Here is a 16,335-nt window from a genome sequence, read left to right as displayed (position 1 = left end):
TCTCATTAGTGTGTGTGTCGTTCGCAGACGATCCGGCTCTGAGAGTTGGCTCTTGATGGGAATCGATTTGTTGTTGTTGATGTTTGTTTGTATGATTCTTTATACCTGTCTATGACGTTTTAATGTAAATAGTTAAAAGTAGATAAATGATGATGCATTAAATCAGACTGAACCTTTCTTCTAATCAAATTTTATGATATTATGATTTGTATCATTATGCTCCAAGTTCAGTTTGTTAAATATATGAAGCCATATAAATAATAACCATTTGGTATAGTTATTTATATTAGTAATTCATTTTAAGCATGAATTTACATTATTTTTGCCCTAAATAACTTTAAGCAACAAAAATTCTAAGTAGCCACTTGTGAGCTGAAAGAGTTGGCTCTCTGAAAAGTGTTGTTGAGCGTTTCTGAAACTGCTGGTCGACAGGATTTCTACGCACAACTTTCACTTTTTTACTCTGAATGGAGCCAACAAACTATCATTTTCAGGTAGAAGAAAGAGGCCATGCAACAATTCCCTTTGAACCTGCCATCCCTAACTGGTTTCATTAACATGACAATGAGTTCAGTGAACTCCAGTGGCACATGTCCTGTGCTGTGGCGCTGATAAATTTGTAGAAATTATGGGATGCAGTGTAATTAACAATTTTCCAACATTTGGTAGAATTCATGAACTGAGGATGAAAAGCAATCAGAAATCCTGCCCAGTGTTAGTGTGGTGTTCCCAATGAAGGGTTTGGTCAGTGTACACTTTCAAATATCATATGTTGTGCTTTAGTGACTGATATGTTATCCCTTTCTGCAAAAAAGGACACATAGACTATGCACAGTGTTTGGTTATGTGAGCTTATGGTACTAGACGATACTAAACTAGACTATACTGTTTGTGGTGAAAAGTCCAGAGTCATGAAGCATGGTAGAACTGGTATGTTAATTATATAGAATTAGCATAGTATTGTTTATGTGCATGTCTATTCTGGTGACACACCCCTCAAGTTTGTTTTCTTTTTTTTTCTTTTTTATCCAACCGTTAGCAAGAGTCCATCAATTTTTATGCATTCCAATTAATTTATTTTGGAAAAGTTACCTCCATAAACAGAAAAAAAACAGTTTACTGTAAATTACAAACCTTGAAAATCCAAAAAAAATGTTCCAAATATGATCATAACAAAGGTTTAAAGGGAATAACAAAAGCATGAGTTTGAAGTTTTCTTATTCACCAATCACCAAAGATAAGTAGTTCTTCATCTCAAGAGCAAAAAGAGTGGAAACAAAGTAAAGGCAACTGGCACAGAGTTGAAAAACAAAGCAGTTTGGTGTCATCAATCTAAGTAAACAGTAACAGGGAGCATGTCAAGTTTGACAATTTCAAATGCATTATCACACTGTATGTTGTTCACATTTCAAATGAAAATCCACCTTCATCGCTCTAAGTATCCATAAAGTTTAAGTGATTGCGTTTACTGTCTGCTGTAGACAACAGAACATTTGTGTACTCTTTCACCTCCGTTACGTGACAAGTATGATATGAATATACGAATCAATGGACACTTTCATTAGAAGAGCAGAAGAGCATGCCACTATAAAAAGCTTTGGATTATATCGTCATCTATTTCACAGGTACACAGAAGAACAGACATTATCACTTGTCCATATAAAGATGACCTTTTACCTAGAGCAGTAGAATAGTTGTCCTTTATTCTATAACAAAATATATACAGACATAGTTAATATTGAGTTACAGTGTGTAACCCTGTTGTGCACACCACTTCATACATTTATGTTTTATGTAGGTTGTTCCGTTCATCTTTTTCTAGTTACATAAAAGAGTAACATAGGGTGAGGTGTAATGTTTGATAGTAGCCAAATATTCCACAAGTCCCTCCAATAATTACTCTTGTAAAAAAAAACAAAAAACAAAAAAAAAAAACAATTTAAAGCTACAACATATATCACACACTGCGTGTGTGCGTGTGTGTGTGTGGTGACAGCACTGACAGGTATTCACAAGACAGTATAAATACTGGCTGATGCCTATTTACAGTGTGATTATAGGAAAAGCACAAGAGATCTCAAGGTCATGACATGATTACATATATAATTACACATCAGCAGAGATGCACAAATACTATATTTTCATAGCCACACAGATTTCACAGCCTTCTGTAAAACTGATCTCCTTACCACACCACTGATCTCATGTGTGTATGTCTGAGAGAAAGAGAGAGGGGCGACACAGTTCCTGTTGATGTGTTGGTTCAATGTCTGGAGAAGCACAGCACTAAAGTACACATCCACCAATCTCATTGTCTTGACCAACAGCCATAGTTGTGTCTGTTGTTTTTTTCAATTATAGCAATAACATAGTATGTAATGTGTTTCTGTCAGGGTTAAAATACAATGGCAGAGCACAAAGTGAACCTGGGACGCTCTTTGTTCACAGGTCACAGGATAATGAACTGTAATGGGAACAACACTGCCTGACTATCAGCTTTGAGTTCATTTTAAGGGCTTAACCTTGACTTCTCCAGGAAGCAATAAGTACTGTTTCTTTGTTTCTACTGTTCCATATAACATAACACATAGCTAATGAGAGCATTGTGACTTTTAGCTGAAAAAGTGATTAGAATTCAAAATGCTTAAAGTACTATGTGATGGAGACTACTAAAAAGAAACCAACCATGTCGCACGCTGTTAGTAAATTTCCATCCATTAAACATGTGGATAATTGATGCCTTAGAAATTAAATGGTTTGCCACAAAATCTTTACATCATAGCTCCAAACTGCGACATTCTGTTATTTGTGTCCATATTTTTTATTTTTTTTTATTTTTTTATTTTTTTAGTTAATTAAGGAACATACTGGTAGCCTAAAAATAAAGCTGGTACTGTCACTGGAAAAATATTTTCTGTATTTATTTCTTTATTTATTCTTTTACATAGGTTAGCCTCTCATCTGATATTTGTTAATGTACATTTCCATTCATCCTTTATTTTGTCACGCTTTATGACTTGACGACCCAGCAGTCAGCTCGAACTGTACAAATTGAAACTAAAGCTATCCAACAGTGCGGCTGCGTTAAAATGTAATTTATAGATATTTCACTGACTTCTCTATTCTTCCGTTCAATAACAGAAAATGTTTTTCTGCTACCAAACAGCCTCTTTCTCAAGTCAAAACAAAACACATAATGGAAGTATTTATATGCTGAAATGTTTCTTCTTCACCAGACATCTTTTGTTGTCAAATAGCCTCAGATAACTGCAAATTTGCATATTTTCCATTAAATGAAGTTCTATATGATCAGCATACGTGACGCTTACAACTGACGGTAACTTAGACTCAGTTGATTCTTGAAAAAGCTTGTAAGCTAACACTGAATTATGTTTATCTTGAACTTTAAATGACTGTAACCAATTATCCAAATGAAGCAAGACAGAGAGCTCTACTAAATGTGAGGAATGGAGCAAGCCACAAGTTGTCTTATGAATAAACAGTTTAACAGGATCTGAGAAAGGTATGCTTTGCAATTCAAAGTATGATACACGTAAACACAGTCAGATATCATAGCTCCTAGTGGTTTAAAAGAGCATAATAAAAGTCTTCAAGTATTTAATGCCCCTTTAAATATCCTAAAATTTATGTTTATTTAACAGTATAAACAAGAATTGAGCGTCACTGGATAAAACTGATTAAAAACACTTTTCTTTCCATGTCAGTGAGCTCATGGGTGGAGCAGTTTTAAATGATGAAATGTACTGACCTTAACTTTTTTTTTTCTTTTTTTTGCTGAAGCGTTGATAAAACAAACACAATGCCCAGTTTTACCCTGGTATCCACAGGACTGCTGGTACCAGTATCAGTGTGGGGGCATCTTTCATATAAACACATTCAGAGTCCAGCATAGAAGAGGTGGTTATGGCAGCCAGTAGATGGTGCTGATGTAAAATCATGTTGTGGATTCACTTTTCCAGCATCACAGCTACAAAGAAAGATTTCCTTTTCATGTTTCCCTCACCTAATGTTCCTCTATGAGCAGCTGGTTCTGGGGGCATACAATGGTAAAGAAGCACAGTTGTTATTATTATTGATAGGAGCATTAATCATATGAAATATTGTTTTGCAAAACAATTGTAATGCACTAAAAAGAAAGGTAACAGTTGTAACAATGTTCTATTCTATTTTATAAAAATGTACAATTATGTAGTGACCTGAGATACAGAATGCTTACAATCCCTACAAAAGGTGTGCTAATGCCTCTGTCCAACTCCTGGCTGAGCAGACCGTCATTTCTTTTCTCTCTTCCCCCAATCTCTGTAATTATGTAGGGCTAATTTTCAGTCTGTCTTCATTTTCACAATTAAAACAGGTTACTGCAGCTGTCTCATTTCAATACTAGTCTCAGGAGCCAATTCGACTTTGCTACATCCAAGAAAAAGAAGACTTGGTACTAGAGAGTGAGACCATAGGAAACACAATAGGAAAATGTTTATTGAGGTGAGGAGAACAAACTGACTTATTTTTACAACTGGCAGTCACCCCAGATGGCCATCAGAGGGAATGTGGGTTTTAAGGCACTTTAGCATAAGCTTCAATTTTCACATCAAAAGTCAATAACAACTTTTATACATTTATATCCTAGGTCATGGCCAAAATTACACTGTGTAAGGTCACAGCGACCTTTGGCCATGAAACTTCAAATCAGGAATTTTGACATTCTAGAGATGGATGGACTGACAGATCTGAAAACATAATGCATCATGACACATGCTGAAGTTAGATTTTTGTCCCTAATTTATACACTCTGTAAGAGAACTTGAAGAATGTGTCTTGATTGAAAATATCAATTGTACCTTACTGTCGGTGGTATCTTGGATAATGTCACTGTCAGGGTCTCCTCCTTCTGAGCCACTATTCTGGCCATCAACTTTTCCATCCTTCTCAAAATCGTCCTCTCCAGATGAAATCCTCAACAGCTTAGAGGATTTCTGTCACAGAAACACAGATCAGCAAATAGGACCAGGTACCAACAACCACAATTTTCACACACTTGTGCCAAACAAAAAAAGGTCATGATCAGGATATCACTTTTTCCGGAGACTAAACAACAAAGTTAGCATAGGACAATAACCTGCGACACTGAGAAGCAGTCATAGAAGACTTGAACAAAATGTCAATGGACAATGCCTGATAGCAAGCAATATCACTGAATAAACTGGTAAATACTGTATAGTATTCATAGTTTTCAGTCACGTGACTCGCGCTGACCCCTGGAGGGAAAAAAACTGGGTCCAAGATAGCAGCTAACACTGGAAACACCGTAGAACGACAGCGCAAACCTGTCAATTTCCAAATGGTTTCAAGCCACGAATATTTAGATCATCTCATATCAGGTAACCCATTCCCACAGTTTAAATGAACCACAGTTGTCCGCTTGGGTTGCTGTGGAGAAGAGGGATTGGTGTGATTTGGCCACTGCACCTGTATGGCATAACGTTAACGTTCTAATTATTTTAGTGCATTAAAAACAAAATAATAAAAATTGTGTATGCGAATATTATTATACGACATTATAGAAACTACAAAAATCTAGCAAATTTCATAATGGAAATTTTCCTAAACAACTCAAATCTGAAGACATGATTAGAACCTGATACTCCTCATACTTAAACTATACTCTTAAACAATCATCTTGTGATGACAGTGAGGTGTGTGTGTTCTCCTTGTATACAAACAAACACAGATACATGGCCAAACATGTAGAGGAACGTGATCGTCTGCAGCAGCCCAACATACCTTCAGATGCAGCATATGTGCTGCTCATAATGGAGCACAGTTTCTAGGCAACGGTGGTTGCTAAGTGTGGAGCGGGATGTGTTTGACTGTTTCAATCCGCCTCCATTTACAGTAGCAAAGGCTAATGCACTAATACAGTAACACACTGGTGGTTGTTTACTCTGTGACACTCTCTCAAACCTGCATGTTCTTCTCAAAATAAAGGGATCAAATACAGCAGAACTTCATCAAGATAGCTTATTAGAAGAAATTAACATATTTGAATCATTGAAATGTTCTTCACTTAACCCCTAACCCCCCCCAAACCTCAATACAACTTTCAATGGTTTATTCTGTTCTATATGTTAATGACGAAACAATCCCACAGTTTCACTCACTGATGTGTTTTAAATAGTGTCTCGGCTGTGTTCTGTGGAAAAAGTAGTAAGATATATGAAGCTTAGACTGTACATTTTAGTGGGGTTTATAAATCTGTTTGTGTGCTGTCAGCAATAAGAGAATATAGAATATCAAGAACCTTATTTCTTATGTCCAATTCCAAAATTACAGAGTGCACACCAACCATGACTACAAATAGACCGTAAAGGTGCAGAACACAGAGAGATATAATGGAGGCTTTGAGTGAAGCCAGAAAGCTATGGCAGTGGTCATTTGCAACAGGGAGAAGCACAGCTGTCTTTAGATAAGTTGTAGAAACCACACTGAGGGACTGCCAGAGCCATTGTCTGTATGTTTTAATAGGATCTCATCCCATCACCAATGGATGATATCAATGAAAAAGATGTTTTTGTCAGTGCCACATATGATATACAACTCTTGACCTCTACTTTTCACGTCAGATCTCTGAAATAATTGGATTAATTCCCTGTATCCATGTTTAGGAGCATGTTAAAAATTAACTGGTTTGAATTGGAAAATCTGTTTTGATTTAAAAGACGTGATTGGATCAGTACACGGAACCCTGAACTGGCTGATGACCCCATTACAAGTTATGAATCATTTTTATGTAGTTGCTGAATCCTCCGTCTGCTCACTGACTGCATCTCTCTCTCTCTCTCACACACACACACACACCCATAAAACTCTTGTGAAATTTGACATAGCAGTGTCAGTTTCTACTCTGTTTGCGAAGGAAAGACTAAATGTCCGACAGGATTCACAACACACAGTTAAGTTTGTTTTCATTGACAGAAAAGCTTTGTAATGTTCTAAAAATGCAATATGTCATACTAATAAACATTACATGTTCTGTCAAAAAACAACTTGCTACCTGGTCCATAATCTATTTGGAGGTAAATCATGACACACTTATACTAGTGATTTATGTTAATTCTTAATGTGAAATGATTGTCTACTTTAAGTATCATATTGTATCCCATTAGTATGTATTGAACAGTAACGTAGCAAATCCTACTGAATCGAATAATTTCATTCATTCATTCATCTGCTACCACTTATCCCTTTCTGGGTTGCGAGGATGCTGGAGCCAATCTCATCGCTGGGCCACCATACAGAGACAGACAGAGATGAACCACTACTCACACTCCCCCGAGGAAACCGAAGCAAACAGGTGGAGAACATGCAAATTCCACACAGAAACTCCCCAGGCCCGGGAACCGAACCTGCAACCTTCTCGTTGTGACACAAATCACTATGCTGTCGTGCTGCACCAATACATTCATGATTGTCATAAATAAAGATTATTATTCTGTGTGATTAGCGAATGATAATAAAACACATGATGACCATAACACTGACCAACTGTTCACCAACAGTTCCTTAAAATGTCACTAAACAAAGGCTGTAGCTGTTAAACTGATCTGCCAAATCATACAACGCTTGCTTTGGAGTAGCTGGAAGAGATTGTGCAAAACAGGCAGGATCAGATTTCCTTTCCCATGATGATAACTGGCTGATGAGCCACTGGAGCTCAGGCTTCCAAAAAAATGTGTTTTTTCTTTCTCAGTTAGATTCACCATCTGTAAAATCATGCTTCTCTTTTTCATCTTCTTTTCCCATATAATGATTATGTCTGACATTTTGATGGAAAATTGCATATTTTGTTCTGCATTGTTTTCCTGTCCTTCATTGTAAGACTTATAAAATCAAATATATTTATATAGTGCCAAGGCAAACAACCGCTCACACTCACGGGCAATTTAGGGCCACCAACCCAAACATGCACGTCTTTGGAAGGAACAAAAAGCCCCAGACCCGGGAACCAAACCCACAACCTTCTTGTTGTGGGGCAACAGCGCTAACCACTAATCTGTGTATGTAGATATAGTTCAGATAATCTTTTTGGAGGGATGGACGGCCATATTTTGTGGTCCTTACTGCCATAATGGAATTTTCTTCACCTCTGTGATAGCCTGCTCCCATGCTGAAACATCTTACCTTGGAGGTGGTCGTCTTTTTCCGTTTGGATCCAGTTTTGTCTTCCTTCAGCTTTTCCTTCTCATCTTCTTCTTCAACAGAGTCACCCTCATCACCCTCACTGCTTCCGTCAGCTGTGTTTCTGCCCTCTTCTGTTTCTGATGAACACTGTTGCTGAAAGGCCTGTGTGCAAAAGATGACCACCATTTGCCTTGCAGAACCAAAAAAAAAAAAAAAAAAAGAACAACTTGTTCCACCGTGCCTGACATCTCAGGTGAGACAGACAAGTTAATAGCTGAAACTAAAAGTTGTGTCTCATAGTTTTGCTGCTGTGTTCTCTCTGAACCACACATATGTAACACTGACTGACCTGATAGCCTGTGAACTTGACTCTGGGGTTGTTCTCGATCTCCCACAGGCCCTCATTAAAACCTTTCCTCTTATTGGACTTCCCAAATTTGTCCTTATATTCCTTGTAGGGCAGAAGATCCTTTGGACCCAAGAATGCACTGGCGAAGGCAAAAGATATTTACTGCTACTACTATTACTTGTTAAAATATCACAGGTATATACACAGGATATGATATTTTACAGTGAGCCAGTCACAATGCCACATGCTTTGACCAAGATCTAATAACACAGGTGGTTGGCTGCACTTTGTCAAGCAATTTTAAGTGCATAAAGAGACCAAGCTTAAAAATAAAACTAAAATTGTCACTACGTATTTAAATGCTGTTTTTGTGAAAATATATTTGTCAAAACATTTCTATTTAAAAATGTGCAACTAAGAATACAAAGTCTGTATTAGTATGAATATCAATACCCAGCTTGAATTGGTATATTAACTTTAAATCAGCTTGTATATGTGCACAGTTTTTCATTTATCATTGATATAGCATATTTAATGCTGTCACATTTGTTTGAATGACATGACCCATAAGAAGTCAATTTGAGTAAAATGTGGTTTAAAATGATGGAAATCAGTTTTGACTTAAAACAAATATATCCCTTAAACTCAGGAACCAAAAGAAATGCTTTACCAAAGGTTACCAAAAAGATCTCAACAAAAATTATACGCATATTCATGTGAATGTGAGAGTGGAGTCCCTCTTGGATATCATAAGTGCATGAGGATTGATCCTGCAAATAAAGGTTCCTACGTTTCATGGGTCCCAAAGAAGAATATGGGATATTTATTAGCAGGTGGTTTGACAGCCCCTTCAGGAAGCTCGTCAATCTGAAGGACACAAGGAGAGAGAAACTGTTATTGAATAATCATAATGCTCGTTACTTCCAGACGGCCACTCATCCGTTCTGTGGCCATCACACGACCTTAAATGGTGCAGAGTAGCTTTTGTCCTGCCACACATAAACACTAAAGCATAGTGAAAGTGGTCGGTGGGGGAGATGCTGTAGCAACAGAGACGCTCCAAATGGAGCCTGGCGCCTCGCAGTACTGAGATGATCTACAGCAACTCATGACATGGCACACATGTGCGCCTCTGAATTGTCTCTCTGAGAATGTAAAATGCTCATCATCGTTCGCTGTGAAACGTGTGCATTAATGGTGCTGCTGCAACGGGTTATCCGAGGTCAACTTTTGGCTCGTTTGTTCCAATAGGTGACAGCTGGAAGGAAAAACATGCTTTGAACTGGTGTGTAACGTTAACAGGCGTTTGGACGTGTGTCCCTCCTCATGAAGGGCTGAATTACGGGGCGCAGGGCGTGATGAAGGGAATCGAGCCAAATAAATGTTTCGCTTCCACGAAATTTAAAACGTCAATTGTGCTACTTATCATGAGAGTGGCTCTCTACACACGGGTTTTTATCGCCAGCTATTAAAACAGTGAATCATATGTGCGCAGCAGCCGGTGGAGCTCTCAGCGCTGCATCTCTCCCCTAGCCCTCACACAAAGCAGCGGCTGTATTGTGTAAATCAACCCCGCCTCCCTGTGTTCCCAGCCCGGCCGCATCCCAGACTCACCCTCGCCGGCCAGTGCGGGTATCCCTTCATCTTCGCGAAAACCAAATCTCCTGCCTTGTATTCCCGCGGCCGTGGTCGAGCCATGTCTGCGGATGAGCACCGCGGCCAGAGACGACTTTATGATCCTCGGCAGTTCTCCCCGGGAGCCTCAACGCAGGGGCTTAAATATCCACCATCAATGTTTTTATATCAAGACTGCAGTTTACACGAAAATAAATAATTTAAAAAACACGGCAAACGGGGCCCAGATGAGCTACCCTCTTACGCACAAATACGGGCGTAAACATATTGGTGAATGGCCCGAGTTGAGCGGCACCCAGAAGAAACTCGAGATTGATCAGAGAGGGGAAACTCTTAACTTCCGGCCTCCGTAGTAGAAGTTGTGTGACGCACATAGATTTAGTGTGTGTAAACAAACGTTAAATTACTCAGATGATCGTGTGTTTTATTCACTCTTTTATTCTAACTTGAGTTTAAAACCATACGCCAAGTAAGTTTAGACTTAATAACCGTAAAACAACAGTAAAAACAAACAAACAAACACAACTGTAACAACATTACAAAGTAAAAGAATTCATCCCTGTACCAGGAATCAGGCCTGGGTCTGACCAATCTGGAGCAATATATTTTTTTTTTTTTTTTTAAAGACAACCGACATACATAATGTCAATAAAGTCAGTCAGTAAAGTCAACAATGATTGACTGAAACGAGTAGCAAATAAATACATTACAATTAGGATTGCAGAACTTAGATAGAAGATAGAAGTGCAAATAGTAATGTAAGTTCGGTTTCTTTTTTTCATCTTTGTCCCACATTTGAGGTCGCCACAGAAAGTCGGCTCCTTGACTTACATGATTGATTTGCCTACTTTTGTTTTTACACTATGTGCCCTTCCTAATGCAACCCTTCCCATTTCTCCAGGCTTGCATTGTGGCTGGGGTTTGAACGCAGGGCCTCTGCACGCAACGCATTCACTCTACCACTGACGTATGTCCCCGGGCTAAGTAAAGACATAAAATTAATTGCACACAAATAAGATAACTTTACTTGACCCATAGTGTTGTAACAGATTATAGCGTGTACAGTTTCAGCCACTCAGAGCTCTGGCTATGCCAAGTCTGTGATGTATTTAACAATATTTTATTGTTTTTATGAGCAATGACCATAAACTATTGAATGGAAATGAAACCTTTGGCATTCTAAACAGAACAACATCCCCCTTTGAACAAATCTTAAAATAGCTAAACATAGATATAGATCAATATAGGCCTATGCATGCCTTACCTTAGAGGACAAAAATGACAATTTTCTAAAACTACTCTAAAAATATTATAAATTAATTAACATTGTGCTTATGCAACTTTTAATGAACAATTTCATCACGTTATTACCTCTATTTAAGGTTTCTCATCGTTGTCCTTTCTTTTTATTTGTTGGGACACTTTCTCTTTGCTGGACTCCCACTTCTCCAAGGATCAACACACAAAGTCTCCAGAGTCTCATAATCCAGAAGGGGATGGCAGGGAAAAAAAACAAAACAAAACACAGAACTCACTCCACTATATAATACCATACCACAATGTCAGCTTCTCTCACCTTGTTCATCCTGCCACATCTTGTCTGCTTCCCCCTGGATTCACTGTGGTCTAGCACTGACCTCCCTGCTTCGCAAAGGTCATTTCACTCAATAAAGATCGACAAACTAGCTTCAAGGGAGGGCTGGTGATGGTCGCAGACAAGCACTGAAATAATAAAACATTTAGCTGCAAGACTAAAACTGCGTCAATAAAAAGTTGAGTATGAGGACAAATGCAGGAAATAAACATGAAATAATACTGTTTAATTTATATTACGCTATGAACAATGAGTTCCAGAGAGAGGGGGGAGCGATGGAAAATGCTCTGTCCCCCAAGTTTGGTCCTGAGTATTGGTATCAGGAGATTGGCATCAGAGGAGCAGAGAATGTGAAAAGGAGTGTGATGGTGGAGCATGTCAGTGAGGTAGAAGGGGGCCTGATTATTGAGTGCTATGTGAGTGAGGAGGAAGATGTTGAATTGGATCTGCTGTGGAACAGGAGAAGTGGTCACAACAATGTGTATGTGTGTGAGGAGCAGGGGTGGACAGTAACAAAGTAAATTTACTTGAGTATCATACTTATGTGCAGTTTTTGAGTATCTGTACTTTACTCGAGTATTACTTCTGGGGGATTTTACTTTTACTACATTTGAAGGACTAATATTGTACTTTTTACTCCTCCACATTTCTATTGATGCTCTAGTTACTCGCTACTTTTGCACTAGTCTAACATTACTGGTTCATTGTTTTTAATTGTAATTGTTTTTGTAACACACCTCTGTGCGTGTTCCAGGTAAGAATATGGCCACGATGTATAATCCTCATCCTACCTGGATTATTCTCCATAACGATCGGCTCCTTCTTCATTATACATCTTGGTCGTATTATTACCTGAACACACATTATCTTGTATCCAGAGTTTGGATGTCTTCTGTGGACATCACTGACAACAACACGGTCCAACTCCTCATCACTCACAGCTGAATACAGCCCTGTCTTTCTGCACACAAAACAACAACGAGTAATGTCCCGGTCCTTGTGTGTGTTGTTGTGTCTGCAGCGGAGTACTTCTTCTAAATTTGCGGCCAATATCTTTGTGCAGAAATAAAGCCAACAACTTAAATTCCTCTGCCCTCCAACGTCACTTTCTCTGTGACCTGACTGCAGCTGGAGCCCTCTCCTCTCTGTCTCTTCCTTTCTGATGGAGCTACCAAACTCAGCTGTTTCTGTCAAAGATAACGTTTTGTGTCGGACTTTAAAACAAGCTAGGCTAATGGACGTTAGCATTAGAGCCGGTGTGTCAACCGATTTGGTTCCCCCCAAATTCCTGTTCCCCTTTACGCTGATTTACTGCTGAATCGTGCGTAGTTGCTAAGTTACCGTGCGTACTTAAAGAAGAAACACAAATAGAAACACAGCTGGGTGTACGGAAAGCGAAATGGAAAAAGCCAGTGTGTAGGTTACTGGTATGTTATTTATTATATAACAAAATAAATTGAGAATGCATTTGTTCGGCCATTCTTTGTCAATCTTTGTGTAAATGGATGCCAGCTAGCATAGCTGTGCGAGAGTAGCCTTCGTTAAGTAAACCTCACTGCCGGATCACTTACACTAGTTAGTCGCTTCGAAATGGACTGCTAGCTAACTGGTTAGCTAACTGGTTAGCATGCTCGACTGACGAATTGATGACATTATTTTTGACGTATAACGTTACTATTGCTTACCATTCATATTTCTGCTCCTCGGAAACACCCACCGGATAGTGTCCGTGTGTTTCATAATTCACGAACTCGTTGAACACAAGTTTACCATTTTACCATAATGAACATACACTCACATGACAAACGCTCATCTTGGCCTCCCGAATGTATCAACTTTGCGGCCTTTGGGAAACTGGGTTGGGAATTAGATTATACCCTGGGTTAGTTCAAAGGAAGGGCATGATTTATACGAAAGTCCATCATGATCCATTCACTGAACACTTAAAATATTTTTTCCTTGAAAGCCTACACATGATCTGTTATCTCTTGCACGACATGCCCATAAAATAGGCTATAGGTCTACATAATTGTCATTGATCGATCAACGAGCTAAACTGTAGCATATACACAAGAAAAATTCAGCAACAAAGCATGGTATTTATTTACTCAAAATTATAAAATTATAAACAAGTCAACTCGGAGCTAAGAAGAAGAGGACACGTGGGATGCTGGAGCCAATCGCAGCCCACTCTGGGTTGTACGTCATCACGGTTAGGTCAGGTGACGTAAATGTGAACTGGTGAAGTAGCGCAAATGTATGCCGCAACTCAAGCAGCGCTGTGGCGCAGCGGTAATGCTGCCGCCCCCCACCTAGGTGGGAGGGGTTCGATTCCCGGGTAGTGAATGTGTAATGTATGTGTATATGTAATGTATGTATGTAATGTAATCTAGTGATGACAGTGTTAATATGTATATGTAATGTAATGGTGAATGTATCATTTACTGTAACCTTAAATGTATGTAATGTTGAATATGAATGTAAATATATGTATGTATGTAAAGGTCCATTCCCGGTGTGGGCACCTGAACGTGTCTATGGAGTTAATTGGTTGCGAGTAATGGACTGGGCCAATGCAGATACGGCGCCCCCCCAGGACCTAGGCCGAACCAGACCAGACCGGTCTGGTACCCCTCCAGGAAAGGACCAGACAGAAGACAGGACGCGTCCAGAGACTAGACTAGACCAGTAAACCGAACAAGATGAACTGTTTTAGTGAAAGATTATGTATTATTTCAGTATATTAACTTGTTTTCTTCCTAATTGTAACCCCCCGCCCCCATTGGTTACTGTTGCTATGCTAGCCTGTTGTGTGAAGTTCCGTAGGAAAATATCCAGTCAGCTGTGATTGGCTCCAGCATCCCACGTGTCCTCTTCTTCTTAGCTCCGAGTCCACGCCTGTTGAGTTGTTTATGATTTTTTATGAGTAAATAAATATGCTTTGTTGCTGAATTTTTCTTGTGTATATGCTACAGTTAAAATGTTTGATCGATCAATGATAATTGCCAGTAAAAGGGGGGACCCCGAAATGCAGATGCAGCGGCAACAAAGTCTTTACAAAAGAATTTATTTAACCTACACTGGGTGCAGCACTGGAGTAGGCTGAAGCCACACTGGCCTGGTCGGCGGCGTGGCCCGGAGCTGAGCACAAGAAGCGCTGGTCACAGAAACCGAGTCCACTGGAGACCGGCGACGCGTACCATGGTGTGATCCGGCGCTGGAGTGAAGACTGCGCAGGTATTTATGGCACTGGGTGATTGGTATGACGAGAAACAGGTGAGTGTAGAGTGCGCAGCTAGCCAGCTCCGCCCACTCACCCTGCCAGGAGAACAAACCAAAGGACGGAAGAACGAAAGGAGAGAGGAGGGGGAGGGAAGTAGAAAACAAACACAAGAAAAAAACACAACACAACCAAAACCAGAATCACAACTAAACATGACACCTATAGCCTATTTTATGGGCATGTTGTGCAAGAGATAACAGATCATGTGTAGGCTTTCAGGGAAAAAATATTTTAAGTGTTCAGTGAATGGATCATTGACTTTCCTATAAATCATGCACTTACTTGGAACTAACCCAGGACATAAATTAATTCCCAACCCAGTTTCCTGAAGGGCGGACTGGATGAGCGTTTGTCATGTGAGTGTATGTTCTTTATGGTAAAATGGACAAACTTGTGTTCAACAAATTCGTGAATTATGAAACATACGGACACTATCCGGTGTGTTTCCGAGGAGCAGAAATGTGTCATTCACAAGCGCTCTGCCCGTTTCCAAATGAACGCTAAGCAATAGGAACATTATACGTCAAAAATAATGTCATCAGTTCGTCAGCCGAGCATGCTAACCAGTTAGCTAACCAGTTAGCTAGCAGTCCATTTCGAAGCGACTAACTAGTGTAAGTGATCCGGCAGTGAGGTTTACTTAACGTAGGCTACTCTCGCACAGCTATGCTAGCTGGTATCCATTTACACAATGATTGACAAAGAATGGCCAAACAAATGCATTCTCAATTTTTTTTTTATATAATAAATAACATACCAGTAACATACAGACTGGCTTTTTCCATTTCGCTTTCCGTACACCCAGCTGTGTTTCTATTTGCATTTCTTCTTTAAGTACGCTCAGTAACTTAGCAACTACGCACGATTTAGCAGTAAATCAGCGTAAAGGGGAACAGGAACTTGGGGGAAACCAAATCGGTTGACACACCGGTCAGTTAGCTTACGTTACAAGCTAACTGCGCTGTTTCTTACCTTGCTCTGTTTCTTGTCCCAGCTTCACCGTCACCACCTTTTTTAAAAATGTCACCCCAAAATAATTGCCTGAGTCAATTTTTCACAAAAATTATTATTTCTTTGCCTAAATATCATATTCAACAAGTGGTTCAGTTTTTTGTGCTTCCTGAAAAATCTGGAAAAAATTACCTAGGCGATTATTTTAAGAAGGCGTCGATATTTGTTCAGAAAATAAATTTCTTATCCTTTTATCCTTTTATTTTCCTATTCTCTTTTCTTTTCCTTTCTGATCACCGGACTGATGCTGACCGGACATTGTCC

At 39.3% G+C, this 16,335-nt stretch overlaps 1 protein-coding gene across 3 annotated transcripts; it reads right to left on the bottom strand.

The window, feature by feature from the left end:
* Nucleotides 1–1,061: 1,061 nt before the first annotated feature.
* On the bottom strand, nucleotides 1,062–10,603 carry hdgfl3 (HDGF like 3). 3 transcript variants are annotated; one of them, XM_029499064.1, is made up of 6 exons: nucleotides 10,163–10,603; nucleotides 9,339–9,415; nucleotides 8,549–8,687; nucleotides 8,200–8,361; nucleotides 4,860–4,994; nucleotides 1,062–4,059 (listed from the first exon to the last, which is right to left on the bottom strand). In XM_029499064.1, exons 1-6 carry the CDS (start codon nucleotides 10,244–10,246, stop codon nucleotides 4,036–4,038), a joined length of 621 nt encoding a protein of 206 aa, XP_029354924.1. In that variant the 5' UTR covers nucleotides 10,247–10,603; the 3' UTR covers nucleotides 1,062–4,035. The 3 variants fall into 3 exon arrangements, with proteins under 3 accessions (XP_029354924.1, XP_029354922.1, XP_029354923.1); XM_029499062.1 differs by having other exon boundaries at nucleotides 1,062–4,051; nucleotides 4,865–4,994; XM_029499063.1 differs by having other exon boundaries at nucleotides 1,062–4,051; nucleotides 10,163–10,599.
* Between the last annotated feature and the right edge of the window lie 5,732 nt (nucleotides 10,604–16,335).

Source organism: Echeneis naucrates, chromosome 3, assembly GCF_900963305.1.
Source record: "Echeneis naucrates chromosome 3, fEcheNa1.1, whole genome shotgun sequence".
Lineage (NCBI taxonomy): Eukaryota > Metazoa > Chordata > Actinopteri > Carangiformes > Echeneidae > Echeneis > Echeneis naucrates.
Note: the sequence above shows the minus strand (reverse complement) of the source record. Positions and strands in the feature narration are given on the sequence as shown.

Coding starts and splice junctions, on each gene's coding strand:
- hdgfl3 (XM_029499062.1), bottom strand. CDS start 10,246: ATGGCTCGACCACGGCCGCGGGAATACAAGGCAGGAGATTTGGTTTTC. Junction 9,416..10,162: donor ACCCGCACTGGCCGGCGAGG/GTGAGTCTGGGA, acceptor TGTGTCCTTCAG/ATTGACGAGCTTCCTGAAGG. Junction 4,995..8,199: donor AAAAGACGACCACCTCCAAG/GTAAGATGTTTC, acceptor TTTCTGTGACAG/AAATCCTCTAAGCTGTTGAG.